General features: G+C 35.6%; 1 protein-coding gene across 1 annotated transcript in view; it reads left to right on the plus strand.

Annotated features, from left to right (window-relative positions):
* Nucleotides 1-202: 202 nt before the first annotated feature.
* The window catches only part of LOC117394313 (septin-7-like), a 46,870-nt gene continuing 24,047 nt past the window's right edge, over nucleotides 203-23,025 (plus strand). Inside the window, exons 1-2 of the mRNA XM_034920790.2 lie at nucleotides 203-365; nucleotides 17,430-17,536. Coding sequence (XP_034776681.2) covers nucleotides 203-365; nucleotides 17,430-17,536 — 270 coding nt within the window. The remainder of the gene's footprint in view (nucleotides 366-17,429; nucleotides 17,537-23,025) is intronic.

A 23,025-nucleotide genomic window follows, 5' to 3' on the forward strand; every position in this document is an offset into this window, starting at 1 on the left:
ACTGAAAATGAGAAGCAGCACATAACTGTAATGCTCTGTGTGACAGCAGACAGCTGCAAACTGCCTCCATAGGGCATTTTCTTACATGAGTAAATGCATCTTTGTAAATGCATCTTTACTTGATTTTTTTTTTATTTTTTCCTCAAGTTGAGGGTGAGATATTTGGGCTGCATCTTCAATTCGAAGGAATACGTTATATGTAATGCTTTATTTTTTTCTGTCTTTAATTGTTTTAATTGTGCTTTCTCTTTCTTTGTATAAGGAACAGAAAAACCTTGAGGGATATGTGGGTTTTGCTAATCTTCCAAATCAAGTATACAGAAAGTCTGTGAAAAGGGGATTTGAGTTCACACTGATGGTAGTTGGTAAGTTGTGCTTTCTTTCATTTTTTGGTATTTACAAACTACCAAATGTTGGCACTCCTCAAGAAGCAACAGAGTTGGTAATTCTTTGGTATTCATTAGTATTGAACCTGGGCCTCACAAGATTGCTATTTTTGATTTTTTTCTTTTGTATATACTGCAGTTGCAACAATTTTTTGTATTTTAGTTTTATTTAACACATCTAGTAGTTTGCATTTGGTGTGCTGTATTGTGTCTTTGGTTCATGTGTTCCCCTTTCAGTTTTGAAGCTTTTGATTTCGTTTTTTCATTTACAATCTTTTCTCTGTTCTTTGAAGAAAGCATATTCAAGTACATGGATTTAACAAATAAATTCTAGTTAATCTTACCTGATATGTATGGCCATCAGGTAATTTTTTTTTTTACATAATTCCTATAATAGGTGTACGCAATATGAAACTTTTTTTCGTAAGAATTCTACAATATAGAAGTCTAAAAATAACTCTGAAATATTTTCAAATTGCTAAGAAAAGAAAACTATTAAATGAAGTTCACATTAATTTACCATAGTGTATATCTGCATAAGGAATCCCCCCTCCCCCATATATTAATATTATTATTATTATTATTATTATTATTATTATTATTATTATTCAACCTTTATTTTACTAGGAAATCACATTGATATAAAAATCTATTTTGCAAGTGAGATCTAGCCAAGAAAGGTAGCAGCAATACAATACAACATATTATAATACAAAAATACAAATGCAGAAAAAAATACTTTTAACACACAGACAAGTCGTACTCAATACAATAAACAATCAGTTAGTGACAATCAGTACAGGTGTAATCAACTACTTAAAACAAGCACTCAATTAAATAACCATGCAGCTTACTCTTAAATTGTACTAGTTATTTGGGACAACAACTTAAGTTTAGACTCTAAGGCATTCCAAGACCATGGAGCAAAATAAGCAAATGATCTTTTAGCAGCCTCAGTATGCACTTCAGGAACCGTAAAATACAAATATGAGTGCTTTCTAAGACTGTAGTTACTACCAGTGACTGTAAAGTATTCATTTATACAGTCAACCCTCTTTATACCGCCTGGTAAGGGCCATGGGCAAAAACGGGCAATAAGCGAGGGTGGCAATAAAATGAGGGAAACTACAATGCTTAATTACGTTTGCTTGGCTTGGGAAGCTGGCAGATGGTGGACAGTGGGGTGGCGATATAACGGGTAAAAATAGCACTGTTTTTATATTGATGACATTTGTTCAGAGAGAATAGCTGGTGGTATGCAAGGGTGGCGGTATAACGCGGGACAACTGTGTATGGAGGTAGCTTACATGGTATAGCCTTGTATAATAAAAATATACCAGTGATCAACCTTTATACTTAGGAATCTGTATGTGGCTTAAATCGATATGTTGTTTAAGAGAATGACAGTAGATTTACATAATTTCCCAACAACATGTAATCATTTGAGCCAAAATCCAAAGCAAATGTGTTTTAAGTCAGTGGTTAAGACAAATGCGTTTTAGTCTGTGGATTTTTTTCTGAGCTTCTTGGGTTTTGGGGTGGGAAACTTCCTGTCATTTCATTCATTCAGGTAGCACTGAGAGCCAACCAGCTGAGGAATTCACAAGGTTATCCTAGCAGGAATTTATCACTTCATTCTAATGTCCTTTCAACCCATGGAATTTTAATGAATGAAATTTCCACGCTTGGTTATTTTTTTTTATTATTATTTTAATTCTTTTTTTAAATGTTGTTCATTTCAAACTTCAGAAGACATTCTTTCTATGCATTCCAAGGCTTATATTTTTCCATTGCTTTGAGTATACTGTCCGCAACTATTGCAGGACTGCTAAAGGGAGTTTCTTTAAATAAGCTTTATGGTTTATACAGCTGCATAAACTTTCCTTTGAAAGAAATATGCTGGATCCTGGTCAGCCCTTGGTTCACCAGAACTCTTCTCATGCTTGTTCTAAGCGCAAAGCTGGTATGCTTCAATGTTGTCCTTTTCAGTGTAGGCCTATGTGCTTTAACCCACTTAAACGTGTGCTAGGTGAACAACATGCCTGCGTTCTGAGCAATATAATGGATTTTATTACTTTTTGAAAATGAACAAATATTGAAATTATGAGCGAATATCCGAACATGAAAAACCTGTGTTCGTCCCAGCACTAGTACATATACTGTATGTGCTCGATATAGAGCCCAGTCTCGACTGTTCGGCCTTATTCATATTTAGGCCCAGTTTTACTAGCAAAAGATTGATACATTTGAGTTTTAGATTCCACAAAAGTGTCTGTAAGTGAAGATAGTAATTGTATGTAAAAAATAATGTGATATCTTGTGACAATTGTAAGTCGCCCTGGATAAGGGCGTCTGCTAAAAAATAAATAATAATAATAATAATAATTTTGAATTGAAACTGCGCCATAAAACTGGAAATGTAGAATTAGTGTTTTTTTGGTATTTCTATTCTATTGTATTCATAAACTGCTGAAATGTATATTTAATATATATATATATATATATATATATATATATATATATATATATATATATATATTGTATATTGAAATAATGTAAAAAAAAAATTAAGGCCCCCCCCACCCCCCAATCTGCACCCAGTTTATGCATGCAGGAAACTGAGGGGCGAGTTGTTGGGCAGACTCTCGTTGCTTGGACCACATGGCTAGATGATGTGCAATTATCATATGAGACATTAATCATGGCAATACAAAGGGGGGGGATTATATTAAAACTCTGAAACATGTATTGGTATCAATTTTAAAAAATATAGTTGTTCTCACTCTCGAAACCCAACACCCAGGCTGAATTTCTAGGTTTGCTGCACTTGCACTGTTTGTGTAATTTAAAAATGCCTTTGATTTTAAGCATCCCACACAAAGGTAATGTTTTGGGTATTGGTAACATTTATGTGGTGAGCTTTCTAGGGCTGGTTTCACCGACCTTCATAAACACAAGTCTTGGACTACTTAATGTTACTTTAGGTACGGTAGTCCAAGACTATTGCTAATTGGGAACAATCGTTAAGGTTGTTATAGTAGCAAGTACTGTACGAAACCTGAAACCGATAGTTGGCAAAAGAGAAGAGTCCTAATTTAAAGTGGTTATTTGGTTTGTATGCTGGATTTTCTCATGCGTACATATTATATAATCTCTTAACAGAGTTTTTTTAATATTCAAGCAATAAATAGGCTATAATTCCCAAAAAATGACCCAACTTTTCACATGCTAGATTTCCTTTTTTTCAGTCTACCTTGTTAAATCTGAAAGAAATTAAAATGGGCTAATGTTGATTTGTTTGAGCTTTGGTGCTTTCTTGGCAATGTTAAAATATTTACACATCTCTTTCTGATGCTTTTGGCAGAAGTCAAGCCATCAAAAATGATGATAATGAAAGCTTGGATAGTTTTAAATATTTGAAGCAATTATTAGTCACCGTCCCTAAACTAGCTCATAAATTCAGTATGTTCATGTTGTGCTTGAGAGGCTGAATAAGCCTGCTGAACAGCTTTGTTTTCAAATAAAGCAATAATGCAAGGCACTTAGTTGTCCTACAGTACCACGATCTGATTGGAGTTCATAGTGTCCAGTTATACAGTACTGTACTAACTCCATCTGTGACTGTTATCTTGCTCTCAGGTAACATTTACAACAATAAAAATTGGCAGAATTCCATTTGTTTTAGAAGAGAAGTGTTAGTGAACATAGTTTCAATAAAATGTTGCCCAAAAGCTTTTGGGCAAGAACAAGACCATAATTCTCGGTCCTCAATATTGCTTTGGAGTTGAATCTTTGGCTCTAAAAGTGGCATTCATTTCCAGCTTTTGTTTTAAAACGCTTTCTCTTCCTGTAGCCATTTCAGTTATGTCATCAGATAAAAATGCAGCCCAGGCCTCTAGACAAACAAAGCTGAGAACCAGCAAAGGGGAAGATAAAAACTCTAGCTTGCTTCACTTTCATCTCAGATGAATAGTGATCAGCTCACTGACATGTACAGCAATGCAATTTGCTGTTTTGTAGATTTTGCATTGCTTCAGTGGAAGTTGCAAGTTAGTTACATCTAAAGACGTTTGCTGCTGCTCCCTTGGGGAGTTTTTCTTGTAGTTCAGTCATACACTCAGCACAGTAAAACTGCCCAGTGACTCTGGGAAAATCTTTTTCAACACCCTGCCTATTAGCTCTTCCTGTCCTTGTCATCACCTTTATCGCTGTACTGTCATTATGTACAGTAACAACCTATGGCCAGGGAAACCCTTTACTAACCAGGTGCTGGAACCTGTCTTGCTTATTTTTCACAGTGATGTCAGAAAGCATCTGCTAGGTGAGGTTACCTTATACTGGGGGCCCCTTACCTCTGATCAGTGCAAGGGAAATCATCCCTCTAAAGGGATGAAACACCTTACCTTTTTAAAGAGTGCCCTGGCATATTAAGATTAACTGCATTCTTAGGTGACTTTCTTTTCTTTTTTTGTTTTTTCCTTTTAACTAAATCAAATTTTAATATGTATTAATTTAAAAAAAAAAAAGTGTAATTAATTGAATATAGAAAAAGGAGCATTATAATTAAGTTAGAAATGATGTGGCCAAATTAATATTCTGCTTTGCTGGTGCTCAGTTTTGTGTGCACTTTTAGAGTTAAAACTGTCTTCACCACCAATGGAACTAATTGCTTTGGAAAATTCGCTCAATCATTGTTGGCTCAGTCCTAGAAATGTACACTCCCTGATCCCATATGGCTTTGTCTAATATCTTGAAGCCATCTTGCTTTGCCATCAGCTCATCCACGAACATAAAGCAGCTTGACTTCCAGACAATTTAAAGTTAGAAGTGACAGGCATTATAGTCTGTGACCACATTAACCATTTCCTATCTATTCTCTGAGAGGTAGTATGTCCTTAGAATTATAGAGGCAATGGTAGGGGGTAGAGTGATGTCCTTTGGAACATAAACACCCTGTGACATCGTAGCTTTTAAACAATCTTTCAGTATTCGTATTTTAAAAAGGGGGGTCAAAATGTAAAAATGTCACCCAAAAAAAATACCTACAGCTATGGCACCAAGGTAGCAATGTCTGCTGATTTTAATTTTCTGCGGTGGTTGGGATTTGATTGATTTTGTAGGGTATTTTTTGTTTTTAATATCGGTTTTTGTTGCGTGTACATTCAGATGTATGAGAGGTGGTGTTTTTCCATCAAGTCAGCTCAGAAACACTGTGTGAGAATGCTATCCGCTGGCAGGGGATATCTGCTCTCTACAGCCTGCCTCATGGAACTGATTTCGGGAAGCGGGCCTTCCAGCCTCCTGGTGTGAACCTTCGTCCCTATTCAGTGAAGTAGTTTTGCGCCTGTTTCTCCTCCCTCTCTCTCCTCTCTCTCTCTCTCTCTCTCTCTCTCTCTCTCTCTCTCTGCCATGTCCAGCAGCCTGTCATTTTTACACAGTCTCACGGCTGCTTGCTCCTCCAGCAGCCAAAGAAACACAGATAGGCCGTATATGTAAATTTAAATACTTAATGTTTGCTATAAACCCGCTTCTTTTACTTAAACAGTAAGTAAAAGAGGCACGATTTATGGTTTTAACTTCATTTTTATGTTAAACTCTTGATTTTTCAACCATTAATATCTCTGTCAATGTGCATTTAAGAAAATTCCCCCATACAGCCATATAGGAAATGATGACATTAAATCTGAGTAGAACAAAGTTCAGTCAACTATAAATATATTTTAGTTAAAACATAGTTCCGGCCACACTCACTGGCAGAGTTTACAGATTATTTTACTGCTTAGAAATATTTAGAAATAAGTTATTTTCAGTAATGATCACATTTCCAGTAAATGCAAACCTATCTAATGGTTATTTAACATAGAATACAATGTTGTTCTTTATTAACTTGAACTAAAGTTTACAGCAGTCACCATTTTCACTCAATGATTTGATTTAGGTAATGAAAAAAAATGTAAAACGATCATCTATTTAAAAAATAAAAAATAAATTCTGTTTTGGGTTTTTGGCAGTAGTACTCAAATTGAAAACAAATATTGGGGGTTAATTTTATTGATAGAGATATCTGAGTTTTAGTACATAATGGGGGACATGTATCAAGTGTTTGCAACGGCATTAAGGCCATAGAACCGAGTTTACTCCTGCCATAAAATTGCCCTGTATGTGTCGTGACACTTTTCGCAAGTTAGGCCATGTTAGCACCTCCAAAATGCGCTCCGCCATGCAATGCACTCCGCCACTCATTAGCCATGCATTTTACGGTGTGTCAAGCCTTAATTATATGCATGGGCAAATTGTATATGGGGCTCATTTGTAAATTTAAGTCTGCAATATTAAAATGAGATTTATGAAGCGGCAAAACAGCATCGCCGGCCCTAAAAGGGTCCACAAATAATGGGATTACTTGGGCGCAAAGGAAAAAAGTCAGAAAGCAGCTGATAGAAAACAGCATTATGGCAGCAGTCATAGGGGCCTGGAAAATTCACTGTATTTTTTTTAAAGAAATTCACGAATGGCAATAAAAAAAAAAAAATACGACTTTCACAGTGTTACGAAACCGCCATTTTATGAAAAAAAAAAAAAAAAAAAAAACACACATGTTCTATTTACATTATATTCTACTGATGTAAGTTGCCTAAAATGTGTTATCATTGATAGTTCAACAAGAACACCACCCAAAAACCAAGGCTGAAACATTTTAATATTTAGCCTAGCTACTGCGTCATCTCTTTTAAAAATGTACATTGTAACTCAATTCGCTATTGAAACAATCTTTAAAAATGTAACAAACTTCTGCTGGAAACAAGTCGATTTTAAAATGTTCTTTGTTGGCTGCAAAAAAAAGTAACAAGCAGACAAAATAGGCATTGAAGCCGGACCGTGTACAGCTATTGTAGCGCTGCTTCTACTTGATAAAAGTATGAAATGAACAGGGGAGGTGAGTACAGTAATGTAAAATACTGTAAGGAAAATAAAATGCATATTTTTCATGATAGGCAGTCAAATAAAAGATTTCTGTGAAATTCGTGATATCGTGAATTTTCAGGGGCACCTAGTCAACACTTAGTCAACACGGGTCATTGCCTCTCCAAATGACCTACCTATTGTTCAATTGAGGTAGCCCATTTGGAGGGGAGGCGTTATTGTTCAGATTAGTCTGTTAATCTGTGTAGCCCATTTTGAGGGTTTCAGAACACGGGCACAGTGCATTTACGAATTTAAATGTAGCACCTTACGCCGTGCCTCATTAATTTTGTGCCAGTTAATACATTCGGGATGGGGTAAAATTTGTGCCGCGGCAGAGCGCTACTTTACCCTCCGCCACTTTAGCGCAATGTCTGTCGATCTTGATACATGCCCCCAAATGTGTGTTTTCAAGGGAATCGGTGTTCAGCAATTTTAGGACTAGTTTCATAATTTTGAACTAAAAAAATTAACTAATTTAGCTTCATAAAGTCGAATTAAACCTTTCTGAATAATGTTGCGTTTTCCCATAAAAAAAACAAAAAACTGACATTAATTCTATAACATGAAATACTGTACTATGTCTTCCAGTAGACTTTTGTGATGGCATTTTGTAGTTTCTTTGATTTACATGACTTTAAATAAAAGATCATATAGTTTTTTGTTTTGTGTTTTTTTTTCTTGCGTCTCAATCCTAAAATTCTAGATGATTAAAAACTTATGGCCATAGCTGTATATATAGTACATTTGAATGTTTGGTAAAATATCTAGCCAATCACATGGAAGAATGGTGATGTTATTTTGTTCTGATTGGTTGTTTTGGAAATATTTTCAGAACACTAGGCCTAAATTCTCTTAACACTCACCCTGTTGGAGGGGGATACCGACTCTCTGTGGCCGACCTCCTTCAGCTCATTTCGGGGCGTGGGCCTCACGGTGTGGACTTCGTCCCCATTCATTTCCTATGACGGCCGATTTTCCAAACCCATTCAGTGTTGCTATTTTAATGCACTTGCTATGATTTATAATCTGGGGCTGTATTCCTAACTTTCTTTTATACATTTCATGGCTAAAATAGGATTTTTCCAAACTTCGTATTACAGAAGCATTTCCTAAGTCAGCAGTGTCTGCAATTTCCTAAGTGTCTCATCCTATCCTAACATTATTTAGTAAACTAACTTGAAGAAGAAAATCCTATCTAACGCGACGAGTCCAAACTTACATATTTGAGCCGCGAATTCAGTAGAGCGTCTTGCTGTGTAATACAATAACACAGATAGGAAAGGTTCCACTAAAGGCCGCCACACAGCAGACGCTATGCGGTTTTTCATTGGCCGACAAGACACTTTTGCAGCGACATGATCATACACACTAGAAGCGACACAGAGGTGATGCGACAGATTGGAAAACTGCCAGATTAATAAAAATATAAATTGCTATTGAAAAAACTGATCTAGACTGGTACATATTCGTCAACATGATGTAGTAATTATGAATGCATTCTCTGAGAGCATGTCAACATATATGGCAATAAATCATACCAAGCTTATCCATTGCCTTCAATGTCATAAAACTATGGGTAGTTTTCCTCCATTTTGTACACGGCTTCACCCTGCTGGACCACGTGCATTGACGCTGTTCTCTGATTAGTCAATTCCCTAGCATTTAATTCTATTTATTTAGTGTTGCTCTGGTGCTGCCACCGCGTCACCTGTTGTCAAAAGTAAACGTTCTATAAATTTTGTCACATTGCAGCACAGTTTTGCTTGTCACATCAAGTCTGGTGTGTAGCAGTTTAAAGTCATAAATGTTAGAAAAGAAACTTAGGAAATGAACAAGTTGGGTCGTTCTGTAACGTACTATTTCCTATCTTAAATTAGGATAGGAAAATGAGTTCGGCGAGCATTTTCTGTAATATCGACTCTGAACATAGTTAGGACGTCCTATCTCTTAAGATAAGAATGTCACTTTGGATGCTTATGGCCTCTGATTTACATAATCAGGGGCGATATTACATATTTTAACTGTCAAATTGTTGTTTTAGGTTTTGCATTGCTTTTGATGTTTCTGCTGTTCTTTGTAAAGATTATTCACTTCAAATGATGAGTTTTTAACATTAAACAATATAGCTACAACTGTCTAAATAATGTACCTGTTATTTCTCTCTTGTTAATATCCTGACTTTTTACACTTCTAACTTTAAACACTGTTTCAAAGCTCTTTTCAAAATGGCCGCTCTAGTGCACTGGGGTTTGAGATCAGTTGTCCTAAATCACTGCAGGAAGAGCAATAAAAAAAAAACAAAAAACAAAAAAAAACATAAGTACACTGGCTTTTCTGTTCCGCTGTATTATCTGTTTAACAATGTTGGCAATAATCCTGACACCAGTGTTCTTCAATTGGTGACCCTCGGGCCCAATCTGGCCTGTGACTTTATTATCTGGTAAAAATCCTTCTCCTAACTTGTTTACAACTCTGAATGCAAGCTACCCTCAAATTAATACACTTTAGTTTATATTCACTCTCTGTATGCACATAATTTATTCCTATATATTCCATAACCCAACGGTGAAATACTATTTCACAGTTTACTATTTAACTAAAAAAAAATTACTCCTGTCCTGTAACTTCTATCCATCCTTAAGGTCTCTTCCTTCGCTGACTTACTGGGTTAACGCCATTAGTTTGGTTACCTAGAGAACCACGATTATGCTTTTTCTTTTGAACATGCACAATCTTTTGAACAGTGTCAATCGGCACAGACAGCGAGAGACATAGACAAAACAACAAACAGAGAGAAAATAAGACTAAAAACTATTCAAGCACAGTAAATTAGCTGAAAAAAATGAGCCTGTCAAAGATCTTTTATTTGGGTTTAAAAAAAAAATTAAAAAAAAACCTGTTTGGCAACAGTAAGAAATGTGCCTGTCAAAGAAGGCATGTTAAATATGCACTTACATTTTTTTTCCCTTTGCCATGTATTTAATTTAGAAACCTTTCATTGACATTTAAACACATTAGAGTTAGAACATGTTTATACGTATTTAGACACAGGGCTACATTTTTAAATCGGGCGCTTAAGATGCTTATGCAACATGCTTTTATTAGCTAGCTTGACTACTTACTGCGCAGTAATTTTCCGAAAAAAGAAGACGGAATGTCAATTTCAGGCAATAAGAAAGGGAAATTAGATGTCCATTAATTTCTCATGAATTTAACTTCTAATTTTAAATGCCATAGTTTACAATTAAGATTAATAGCTTGCTGTTTTAATAGCATTTCTGGGCTTTGTATAATTGTTTGCAAGATGTCGTTTTAATATTTTCAGGATATCGGGACAAATATTTGGTTTCTATTAATGCGATCAGACATTTTGTATCTTGTGTAAGTAGTTATTTCTGAGATGTAGTAGTTGATTGGTGCAAGTGTAATGTTGCAACTTTCTGTTATATAAATTGTGATTGGATAGTCATAACCGTTTAAACAACCCCCCCAACGGTACACAAATCCTAAGCGCCCTGTGGCCCACCATAGTTTGGACATGGCCTTACCTGGCCCGCCAGAGAATGTAATTGAATACCACTGCCTTACACTATCAGTGCCCTAGACTGGCCATTTTGAAAAGAGCTTTGAAACACACTGTATAAGTGTAAAAAGTTGCCAGGATGTTAACAATGAAATGAAAAATTACAGGTACATTATTTAAACAGTTGTAACAACACGTGGGGATGTATAACACTATTTCAGAACCCTGCTACTTACTCTTTAACTGTATAATGATCAAATGCTGTCTGGGTCAACAGCTTTAAAAAACAAAAAAGTCTGTGTCATCACAGGTGTTTTAAGAAATATAGGCCATTTAAATACTCAGCTTTTTTTCATTAATTATGCATTAGTCTAAAGGTCCTTTCATACCTAGCGCGTTGCATGAAAGAGTCAGCGTCCAGCTTACCCTACGCTGTCTGAAATAGACTGTTCCTGTTTCTCTCTGGGCATCCAGCATAAATGTACTTATTTAACCAATGTATTTATGAAGAATATGCATCAATATGACAATTGTTAATGCCATTTTTATTCAAAATTAAGCTTTTTTTTTTTTTTTTTTTTCCTTCCTTAAAATAATAATGAGACATTCAGATTATTGATGGATGTTTCTGAGTAGGATACCAGACTGCCCCTTAAAAAAAAAACAGAAAGTTGAAAGGTCACAGCTCACAGGCAGGCACCTAAAGTGTAAAAGAAATGGGTTTCAGAAAGAGAAGAGAGAGACACGAAAACAGAGAAACCTCTCGTTTATATTAGAAAAGCAGCATTTATTTTTCAACAAGCTTGGGAAGTTGTAGGGGAATCAATGTTAGATACACGAGGTACCCTGCATTGTGCAAAAAAAGTTGTAAGTAATTAATAATTTTTATAAAGGTTGCGACCCTAGGTAAAAAAATAAATAAATATAAATAGCAAGTACAGAATGAAGATCACAACTGGGGGTTACAGTAACATACAATCTGTGTTTTGGAATGTCTCTGAACCTAACTGGTGGTGAGAACAAACAAAGGCATGGCATTTAACATTTAAAGGTGTCATTATTGTAAACATGAAGTTTACATACCCGTGTAAAAACATGCAGGCAAGCGGTTTTATTATACATTTCTTTATTTAATTTACAGAAAAAACGTGTATTCAAGCTGCTGTATAAAAATGAACAAGTAACTAAATGTGCATATCTAAAAAAATGATGAATTCAGCAGTAGTAAGTTATTTAAAGCATATTTGTAGGCTATACTGCCAAAGTATAAGGATACATTCAATACAAATTTATTTATAGGTTAAAATCTTAATGGTTTTTTGTTTATTTTTAAAAAATAAACATAGAATAATTTTATAAGCACAACAGAGTGTGTGGTAAGACACATGGAATAACTTCTTGTAACAAGTGTGTCCCAAGTTTTAATCTAATTTTGGCAAATTGGTTCTGTAGCCTTCATTAGCCCAGCTAATGAGGCCAAAACTCATGCAAAAGTAGGCCACAATGGCAAGGATCTGGCCATCTTCAAGCACTTGAATGCCCATACCAAGTTTCATCAAAGTGAATGAGTGATTCTCAAGATATACTGTAGTTAAAACCAACATACAGGCACCTCTCCTGTATCCCTGTTGCCGTGGAGAAGTATAAATGGAAATGTTAATGAGGTAGCAAAATTTAATAAAGCTTATTAACAACATTCAACAGCCGATCAGAGGAGCAGTAAAAATGTAATGGAGAATTGATTTTCGCTCCTCCCCTTATTGTTTAGTGAAACTTGTCTTTGTTAAAGGTGTTGCTAATGTGTGTGTTGTAGGTGTGGGGTGTTTTTTTTTTTAATACCTCTGCCAAAATGTATTTCTGCTAATATGCTTTGCCTCAGAATTTCAATGGATGGGAGATCTTTCTTAACTGATCAGTAAGAGTGAATCGGTACAAAGGCTTAGGCCAAACTAAATGTATTTTTGTTGATGTGTTAACTCCTTTGTAATGCAGCTCTATTTGTGCTATGTGAAGATCTCCCCAGCTAGTACATCAGAGATAGTGTCTTTGTCAAAAGCAAAATGAATGTCTGTGCCAGCTTGGTACAGTATTATAGTGGTGCCATTGTACTTTCAAGGGTCAGTGTATCTAAATGTAAAAAATACTGGTGTGAAAAACAAATCTGAGTTGAGTAAACATTTTTAGAAACAGAGCAACCAATCAATTTTCTTATATATACAGACACAATACTTATTTCTGAGATTTCCTGAATTTTAAGGAATTGTCATCTAATATTCAGTCTGGTAAATTAGGGTGTGCTAATGTCAAAGTAGAATCAAGATATTTTGTTCAGCATGTATTGAATCTTAAATGGTCAGCATCATTTTTCATAATCCATATTAATAGGAAATGTGCACGTTTATTGCTTTTTAATAGGACTACAAGTTGTGTGATGGTTACACTTGATTTTAATGTTAATATTCCTCCATTGATCTACCAAATAAGCAGCTTTTAGCAGTAATTTGACCCTACCGTGCAATGAAATTGTTTTAGGAGACCATACTACAAAGAATGTCCAAAAGAAATAGCCTAAAAATGTTTTATGTTTTGGTAAAAGCAGCTAAAAAGAAGTTTGGAAAAAGTCCAGTGGCTTACTATAACTAAAATTTAAAAAAAAAAAAAAAAGAAAAATTCAGGCGACAGTCTTAAGCTACAGGGCCCCTAAACTAGGGAATGATCTACCTAGTTCTGTAAGGGAAGCACTAATTGTTGCAGCTTTTAAAACCGGACTAAAGACACATTTTTCGAATCCATCTTATTTATCCTAAAATGATTTGTTTTCCTTTCTCCTTGTTTGTTTCTTTTATTGTCTTATGTTTTGAATGATTTAATGTATTTACTTCTTTTATTCTCTTCTTTATTGCTTATTGTTACTCCTTTTATAGCTGTCTATATACTGTTGTGTCTATGTGAAGGGCTCTGTGGCAATTTATTGTGAAAGGCGTTTGTGACAGGATGACAGAGGTTGAGACTCAGAGACAGTGTGAAAAGTTCAAAAATAAAGCTTTTTAATACACAATAATACAAAATAAACCGGCACGAGGGCCAAACAAAAAGGTTTCAAAAACACAAAATGAAACTTACAAAATAAGGCTTCCAGGCTGGGCATTACCTTCACTGGATTCAAAAACAAACAAAAAAAAATAGCACACACAGAAAAACACTCTTGCTTCCTCTCCTTCTAGAACTCTCCCTCATGGGAGGCTGAGGCCTCCTTTTATGCCAGGTGGCTGGGTGATCATTGAATAATTGATTGATTGCTCCCACCTGACGCAATCAACCTGGGCAGGGAGGAGAAAGGTATACAAATATAGATGTTCAACATAAATAAATGCTGGTACTGTTATACTTATTTTTGCAAATAAGTATAAAAATGCGGCTAAATTTCAGTGTGCGGGTAACATTTTTTTTTTTTTTACTTGGCTGCACACGTGTGCCTAAAGAAAAGTTAGCGGAGCCCTGATACCAGTTATCCTATGCACAGCAGGTATGTCGCTAGGAGTTAGGGATGTTGGAGTGATGCAGGTTTCTGAGATTTATTTTTCAGCAGTTAATAATGTGCAAGTAAGAACATAAGTACTGTTTTTCAGAATAAAATGTGATCGATTTTATATATTCAATTGAACTTTGTTGTATGATTAAAATCCTGATTCATCTCTTTCTACCATAAATAATCTCTGCCCATATTTGTCATGCAGGTCATTTGCAACTGTTGCAAAACAGTGTTGCACTTAGAGCATTTAGTTTTACCATGTTTACTTTTTATGAACTACTAAATGTTTTGCATTGTAGTGCCTTTAATCATTTTCCACAGTTCTGCTGTATGTTGATTTATCTTTAACCTACATCTAACTTTGGTACATTTAACAAAGCATTAAAAGAACATTTTAGTATTGTCAGTCCCTTTGTGCTGTTCGTGATTGGATGATAAACTAAACTTAATTTGAAATGTTTTCATTTCAGGATGTAATTTGTTTTACTGCATTCCATGAATGTTTACAAGAATGCATGATATGTTGGTGCATGAGAACTTAAGTCGACCCCTCACCCTCCCCCTTTACATGAAGTGGCATCAGAATTTTTGAGAAGTAGTTTTGCAATCTGAAAACCTCGGTAGTAGCTAGCAGAATGCAGTTTAACAGTAGGTCCCTGTGATAGCAGTTAACAGGTCACAGAAATGTTGCTGTATACAGTACAGTAGTGTAAAGCTGTAGATGCTCAAGATAAGAACGTGGATGAGATGAATTTAGTTGAGGAAAAACTGTCGTTTTAATTTGTTTCTTTTAGTATTTCTAAATTCCAATCGTGCTGAATTTAGAAGTACTAAAAGAAAAAATAAATAAATTTAGGGGGGTGCGTTTTATTTTTATTTTTATTTTTAAGTGTTACAGGGCAATACAAGGGTAGTACAAGGTTAAAATGCAAAACAATTGGAATACAGTAAGTACAAATTATACATCTAAAATACAATGTGTGTATTTTATATATAATATAAAAAAATTACATAATAGTATATCTACGAGTGCAGTCTAAACCGGTGAGTCTTGAGGAGGCGGCAGCAGGCAGTGAGAGACAGAGCAGTCCTGAAGCTTCTCTGGTAGCTGGTTCCACCTGGGGGGGGTGGGGGATTGGAGATAGGAGGAGGCAGTGTGGTGAAGAGAGGAGTAGGCAATAACAAGGGTCTTGAATTGAATGCAAGCAGAGATAGGTAGCCAGTAGAGAGTGTGAAGCAGAGGGGTAGCATGAGAGTAGAGAGATTGGGAGAATACAAGATGAGCAGCAGAATTTTGAATGAGCTGAAGGATGGATTATGTAGCTGTTGCTAAGGAAGAAGTGGTAAGTGCGTGTCAGGAAGGAGTCAACAGCAGCACTTAGGTTTTTAGCAGAAGGAGATGGAGAAAGAGATAGTCAAGGGAGACTGAGATGGAGAGGAAGTAGAGATCAGATTTAGATAGGTTGAGTTTGTGGTCTTGTGTCCAATTTGAGATTGCTGAGAGACATCCTGAGATGTGCGAGTCAAAAGAGAGGAAGATCTGGGCATTATTAGCATAAAGGGGATAGGAGATGAGTGCCTAGCATGCGGGTGTAGAGTGAGAACAGGAGGGGTCCCAGGACAGGTCCTTGAGGTACACCTGTATATTCTTGTATCTACAGGATGTGATTGGGCTAAATTTATAAAGTTTCTACAGAAATTTGTGTTTGCATAAATTGACTTTTTTTTTTTTTTATTTCTCGCACGGTGCTGCACCCTTGATAACACTTTAATTTAGTATGCTGCTGATTTCTTCACATATCAGATCTCTTTTGTTGAGTTATATAAAACCCATTTAAAATATCATGAAACTAAGATTAGAAATTGTATTTAGGTTTGCTGTTTTAAATGTATTAAGAAAGACTGCTTTCATTATTTCAAGTACTGATTTAATTTCATATCTCACTGTTATGATAAGTAGTTCATTCTTCAGAGTACAACTCCCCTAGTGGACACCAGAACAGTGTGATCAAGCATTAATTTAATATACTTTCTACACAATCGCCATTGGTGGTAAAAAGACTGGAATCCCCAGTAGCGTGGAATAATTGTACTTACCCACTAGGCAATGGATCATGATATGCACCATCTGCAAAATGCAGTTTAAACTAATAACACAATGTCCTTATTGGAGCAAAAAAAGAGCTTTTGCAGATGATAGTCCAATAGGTAAGCAATACATGTTTTCGATTTATATGTGTTTTGTCAAATATATATATATATATATTTAAACCTACATCTTCAGAGCTGGTCATTATAGTGGGACAAAACTTGCATCTAAAGCCCCTTTCACACACAAATGCCACTACTGAGCCGTCTCGGACGTTTACATTTTTTTTTCCTTTAAATACCCATTCACACAGCATGAAATTGCGCAATCTGTGCCGGTATAATACCATCATAACCATTTCCTACAGCCAAAGGGATCCTGTGAGTACAATTTTCAAACCTGTCAGTCAACAGATCGTTTTCATGGCAATGGCAATTCGCCCATAAATTACAGCAGCACGCACCGTCCCTTCAATTTATGAATTCACCTTGTCAGCCCGTAAAGTTAACAATTCCTTAACTTATTCCAGACTCCTCCAATTACTACCTCGTTCTTGATCAGCCGTTGTATTTGAAAAAAATGAAAGTGTAACATCGACGACAAAAATACCCTACACATCCGTTATACATGTTGACTTTCAATCCACGCCCACTATAGCGCTTCAGTGCCGGTATAGCCTTTCACACAGGAGTTAAGACCACTTTGCAAGGTGGTTCAGAGACGGCATAATATAACGGCTCTGTGACGGTATAGGAAATTCACACAGACCAAAATGCTGCACCGGCTCTGAGCTGCCATAACTTGTCTGTGTGAAAGGGGCATTATTTATACCAGGATGTATATTAAACTTTTTATATATTTCACTCCTCATAAGCTTGGAAAAAAATGTGAATAAAATGTGTTAACTAATTTGTTTGTTTGTTTGTTTTTAAGGTGAATCTGGGCTTGGAAAGTCAACATTGATCAACTCCTTGTTTCTGACGGACTTGTACTCACCAGAATATCCTGGTCCTTCACACAGAATAAAAAAGACTGTACAGGTAAATACACCTCATCTTAAAGCCGCAATAAATGTCTTTGTCACAAAGAGCACCGAGATAGTATGCATTGATCTTGTTAGTTCGTCTATACCTATTTTCTATGCTCTCATTATTTGTTAGTCCGAGTCTCAAGTGTCGAGTCCAAGTCACTATCATTCGCATCTGAGTCACGAGTCCTTGAAACTAATTCAAATCAATTTTCATTCAACTAGTGGTAGTAGTGGGGGAGCAGTTTACCTAACGAATGTTGTCTGATATCCCTCAGGAAAGGCACAAATAATAAAAAATACAAAAAAATATTTGATTTATTTTTTCTAGCTAGATTATTCTATTTGCATGCCTTTTTCAACTTGTCTGTCACTATCTTCTTTTCTTTTGGAATTGGAATACTGTTTGAATGTACCTGAAGTTTTATAGATAAGCTTTAAGTTCAAGTTTGTGGACGTTGTTTTTCACTTTGATAGAAGCCGTGAGCTGGCCTATAGAGCCGGTGTAGTGTTAGAAAGTGGTACGTCATCAGAATGTGGTATGCGTACCACCACTTGACTCATGTAATGGCAGAAAGTGGTACGATGTCAGATTGGAAGTTGTGCGCTGTCGTATTTTGGTACATGAGCAATCCTATTGTCTAAAGAGGTACATTTACCATTAATTATACATTATTTTTTGCAAACTTTAAACTGGCAACAGACAATTTCTAGAAAAAGAAAAAACAATTCACAAAGTCCACCGCAAAGTTGCAGAAGTAAAAAAAAAAAAAAAAAAAAAATGTACAAGACCCAATGTATTGCATATGATAAATATTTGTATAGTATTTTCTTAATGGTGGAAAAATATGATAAATTACATTAAAAATGACGTAAAAGACTGGAAAATATCATAAATTCAATACAAAAAATATGTAAATGACCAAAAACAGCTTAACGTACCATATTGTACCATAAATTATTCACAGCTCTGCCCCGGAGCAGTCTGTTCTAGCCAGAGATGTACAGTAAACACTGTACCTCCTCCTCTCATTGCATTTTATACACATTTAATGAACTCTAATATGTTTTCAACTATCATTTTTCTTACGTCCCCTTTCTATAAATTTCTATTAACAATGGAAATGTTTTTTCATCGATCTGTCAGTGTGAGGTGAAATCAACGTTTACCGATAAAAATCGAATCCTGCCAAGACTAAATACAATGATGCATTTACAAGAATTGTGCTTCAGTTAATTTGATTTCAGATCATGTATTTTATTTAATCTTTTCTCTTTTACACAAAAACATTATGTTTATGTATTTCCCAGTGGCGGGTGGTGGCCAAAATGTTTGGGTGTTCGCACCTCAGAGGCAGGTGAGGGGGTGGGGTCCAGGGGGCCAGCCTCAGTGGTAGAAGCACTGTCCAGCCTGACGCGGCTATCAACAAGATCAAAAAATAATAATATAAAATATTATATAAATAATATTAAAATAATACAAATATACTTTACAGTATATTTAATAACCTATTACCCTAAACAGGCAGTAGTGGTCGGTAAATTAAGAAATAAAAAAAAGAAAAAAGAAACCTTGCCGAACACCGCAAGATGATGAATGGCTGCAGCCTCGGGAGAAAAAGGGACAGACGGCACAAAATAAAGGCAGATTTAAAACTGAAAAGAACGAAGTTGAACAAATAAGACACATAGCATTAATTTAACGTTAAACGAAGTTAGCCAAAGATAACTACACTTGTGAATTTTATTTTAATATTTAAACAGCGAAAGTAATACACAGTGCAAGACAGAGAAGAGCCGAAGTCGTGCTGCTCATATTTATAGGCTTTGTTGTCTTGGCACTCGCTCGCTGATCACCGTGTTCTCTAACCAGCTGCGCTCCATCCAGACATTTTTAAGCCAATCATAGCCAGTACTGGGTTGTGGCTGGCTTCTACTGCGCATGTGCACAGCGGATTTGGTTGCTTGCAGATTCAGTTGAAAATCAATTATATGTATTTACCACTAAGTAGTGTAGCACTTGTTTGAGGTTAAAGACAAAGCAGTATGTCCGCTAGAGTTCCTGGGATATCAGATTTAACTTAATTAACCAAATCTCCTTACCACATTTCTGAGAGGGGGGTAAAAAATACTAAGCAATGTGTTTGATAACGAAGTACAAAGTTTGTTCATGTGTTTCTTTAGAAAAATCTAAATGTCAGGTCTTTCAGCATTAAGTTGTGATGTTAATTTTTTAAATGTACATCAGCGTTTTAACTTCAACTCAATATTATTATTATTATTATTATTATTATTATTATTATTATTATTATTATTATACCATACATTTTATCACTAAGTATTTGTGTTTTTCAAGTTAAGGTTGACTATATAATTTTATTTTGTATACTATTTTATACTGTGCTGTTTTTAAATGTGGTTAGAAATAATTTAAATGATTAGATTTAAATTAATGATAAAATTAGTATTAGGCCTAAGTGATTTTCATCAGGATTAACACATTTAAAATAAAATTTGTAAGAAATGTAAAAATGCCCTAACCCTAACGCAAAAAAGTTGAGTCCGATACACAAAATTCTTATAGCCTATCCTCCCTCACAAATGACACTTTCCTCGTGTGTGTGTGTGTGTGTGTGTGTGTGTGTGTGTGTGTGTGTGTGTGTATAAATATATAAAAATAAATAAATAATCTGGTGTAAATGAAACATTAAAATGAGAGCAATACATTAAAACTGGTAAAACAAAAAAATAAAAACATATAGCTATTTATATGAAATAAAACGCTCTCACAAAAGGAGACAAATATGTAGCATTTGAATACAAAACTAGTAACTTTAGTAAAATTAGCCATGGCAACGAGTTTTTACAAACACTGCTCGCTTCCTGAATCCTCTCTGTCCACAAGAAACAAGGCAGGCTGTCTCTGTCTTCTCTACACTCTCATTGGCCAGAAGTACAGCTGTATCAACTCCCATTGGCCAGGCAGCATTTCAGCAGCCTGTTCTGAAGCCTTTACCACAGCCTTTAGCTTGCTAGCAATGGAATACAGGAAAAAAAAACACTTTCCTCTACTCCCTCTTAAATTCCGGAAGCCTCTGGATGGCTCATTGCACAATGGGATGTGTCTAGGATCAAGTGGAGTTTACGTTCAGACAACCAAGACCTATAAATAAATGTGGCATATTAGCTACTCATTTCAAGCTTGTATCGCGATGCATCGATACACGTGAGTTGTCTCACCCCTACCAATAGTGCAACGATAGTGCATTAGCTGAGCATCCAGTACATGGTGCTTAGGTCAGGTGAGTCTAGTGCATAGTATGAGGGGTAGATCAAGACAAGTGCAGTCTAAACAGGTGGGTTTTGAGGAGACAGCGGAAGGCAGTGAGAGATGGAACAATCCTGAAGTTCTCTGCTAGCTGGTTCCACCACAGAGGGGCTAGGAAAGAGAAGAGAGACTGTTAGTGTGTCCCCTGTCGTCGTCCGTCCCCCCCCCCCCCCCCCCCCTGTTCATTGTAAGCTGATAGACAAATCCACCTTATTGTGCTTATTCTTTTCAGCTTTAGATTTCTGTCAAAAAAACAATTTTAGATAATTTATCATTACAAGTAACTGTCCAAACCTACTGCATTACGTCAGATTAATGAATTCATGCGAGAGAAAGTTGGGAAATATACCAGGAAGTGGTTTTGTGGTTTTGTACAAAACCTTTGGAGTTTTGTGAAGAAAGTGGAACAAGTTAAGCATAAAAGCTGTTTGCTTCTGTGTGTGTTTGAAGGCTTCCTCTTAAAATGTTTATTGTAAATTATTTAACAGTGTTTTGTGCTTTTTTTCTTTTTTTTAGTCTAAGAGTCCCTTTTTATAAAAAATTAAAAACAAGTACACAAATCCATTTACTTTTTTAAATGTTATTTAAATATCATTTTGTAGAATAATATGTTTTCTTTAAACAGTCTATGTAAATTACCTGCTAAAGCACGTCTCTTTGTTTCCACTGTTGTGAATGTGCTCCTGCAGACAGGGATTTAGTGTAGGTGTGAGTATTTTTATTTCTCACATTTGCTTATGCAATGGTGATGAAACTTGGTCAGAACATTAAGTTATTAAGAGTATAAGAATGTGTCTGTATGAACGTCTTACTTTAATTCTTACGGCACATATAAACATAGGTCATCTACTTTTTCAGGTTGCTGATCACTAACTTGACTGACATGGCGGGGCATGTCTGATAAAGTTTTATGCTGAATGATAGGTACAGAAGTGTGTGATTTTTCATTGTCTTTATTTGAAACTTTGCCTTCCAACATACTTTCCAAACATGTTTTGAAATGAAACTTTTTTTTTATGTTAAGCTCTGGAACAATCTTTTAAATCTGCCTCGTAAACCCCTATACTTTGGTACTTGGTATGTGTTATCGTGTTATGAAAAAGCTACTTATGTTAACATGTTTATGTTAGTAATTCCTGTCATTCTTGCACACTGTCTTTGGCCTGCATATTTGTAGCACAGCTGTATCTTTGAAAAAATAATCACGTTTGTTTACCAAACATGAAACCATTTACTTACAGTAGCTTTTTCAGGATTCCAGTTTCAAAACACTTAGTTTGTGTACTTGATGTTTCAATACCTGCATGCAATGTGCAAATATCTCACTTCACTTGATGATTTAAAAAAATCCCTTCAAAACTATCTTAAGTGGTTAATCACACTGGGTTTCTGTATGAAAAATCTGAATGTTAAATCAGTATTGTCCTAAATAATGACAGCGTGCATGTGTGTACATTTCTGGTGCAATCCACTGGTTGTGGGAAAGCACATACTGTAACCAATCCTTTTAATACAGTGTACAAAACATTAGAATGGGGGGACCTTTGTGAGAGCAGAAGAATGAAGAAGGGATTGAAATGTAAGGAATTGCACTGACTTTTCCACCCTTCCCATGGAACTGCTTTTTAAAGACTGATGAAGGATCCAGTTGGCCTTGTTGATTTAACATCAGTTTATTCAGGTTTTTTTGGGATATTACTAGTTTCAACTGCTTCAAGCCTAATGTCTCTCTGTATGGAGCCTTTGAAATCAAGAGGTCGTTTACTGACAACACACAATTTATTGTCAGGGAAAACTCAATTGATTCATGAAAATGCTGTAAACTGTAATTCTGTCACACTGGCAAATGAAAAAAGTTCAAAAGAGCTGAAGAATCTTATAGCACATCCAGGACTGGGTGGTGGATAACGTGTGCCTTCATGTTTACATAAGAGCTATTTGCATTACACCATTTTAAGACATTGAGTGACTTCCTTTTTGTCATCGTAGACAAAAGTTTGGACTAGGATGTCTCTGTTGGTTTTAATTGCACTGATAAAGAACAAGCAGAAATGTTGGGCTACTTACTTGTAGTTTCTTGTAAAAAGTGTTTAAGTGCAAATTATGGAAAATTGATTTACAGCATACACATGACCGGATTCCCTAATTCTGTATTTAGAAACTTAAAATACAAA

The sequence above is a fragment of the Acipenser ruthenus genome, chromosome 3, assembly GCF_902713425.1.
Source record: "Acipenser ruthenus chromosome 3, fAciRut3.2 maternal haplotype, whole genome shotgun sequence".
NCBI lineage: Eukaryota > Metazoa > Chordata > Actinopteri > Acipenseriformes > Acipenseridae > Acipenser > Acipenser ruthenus.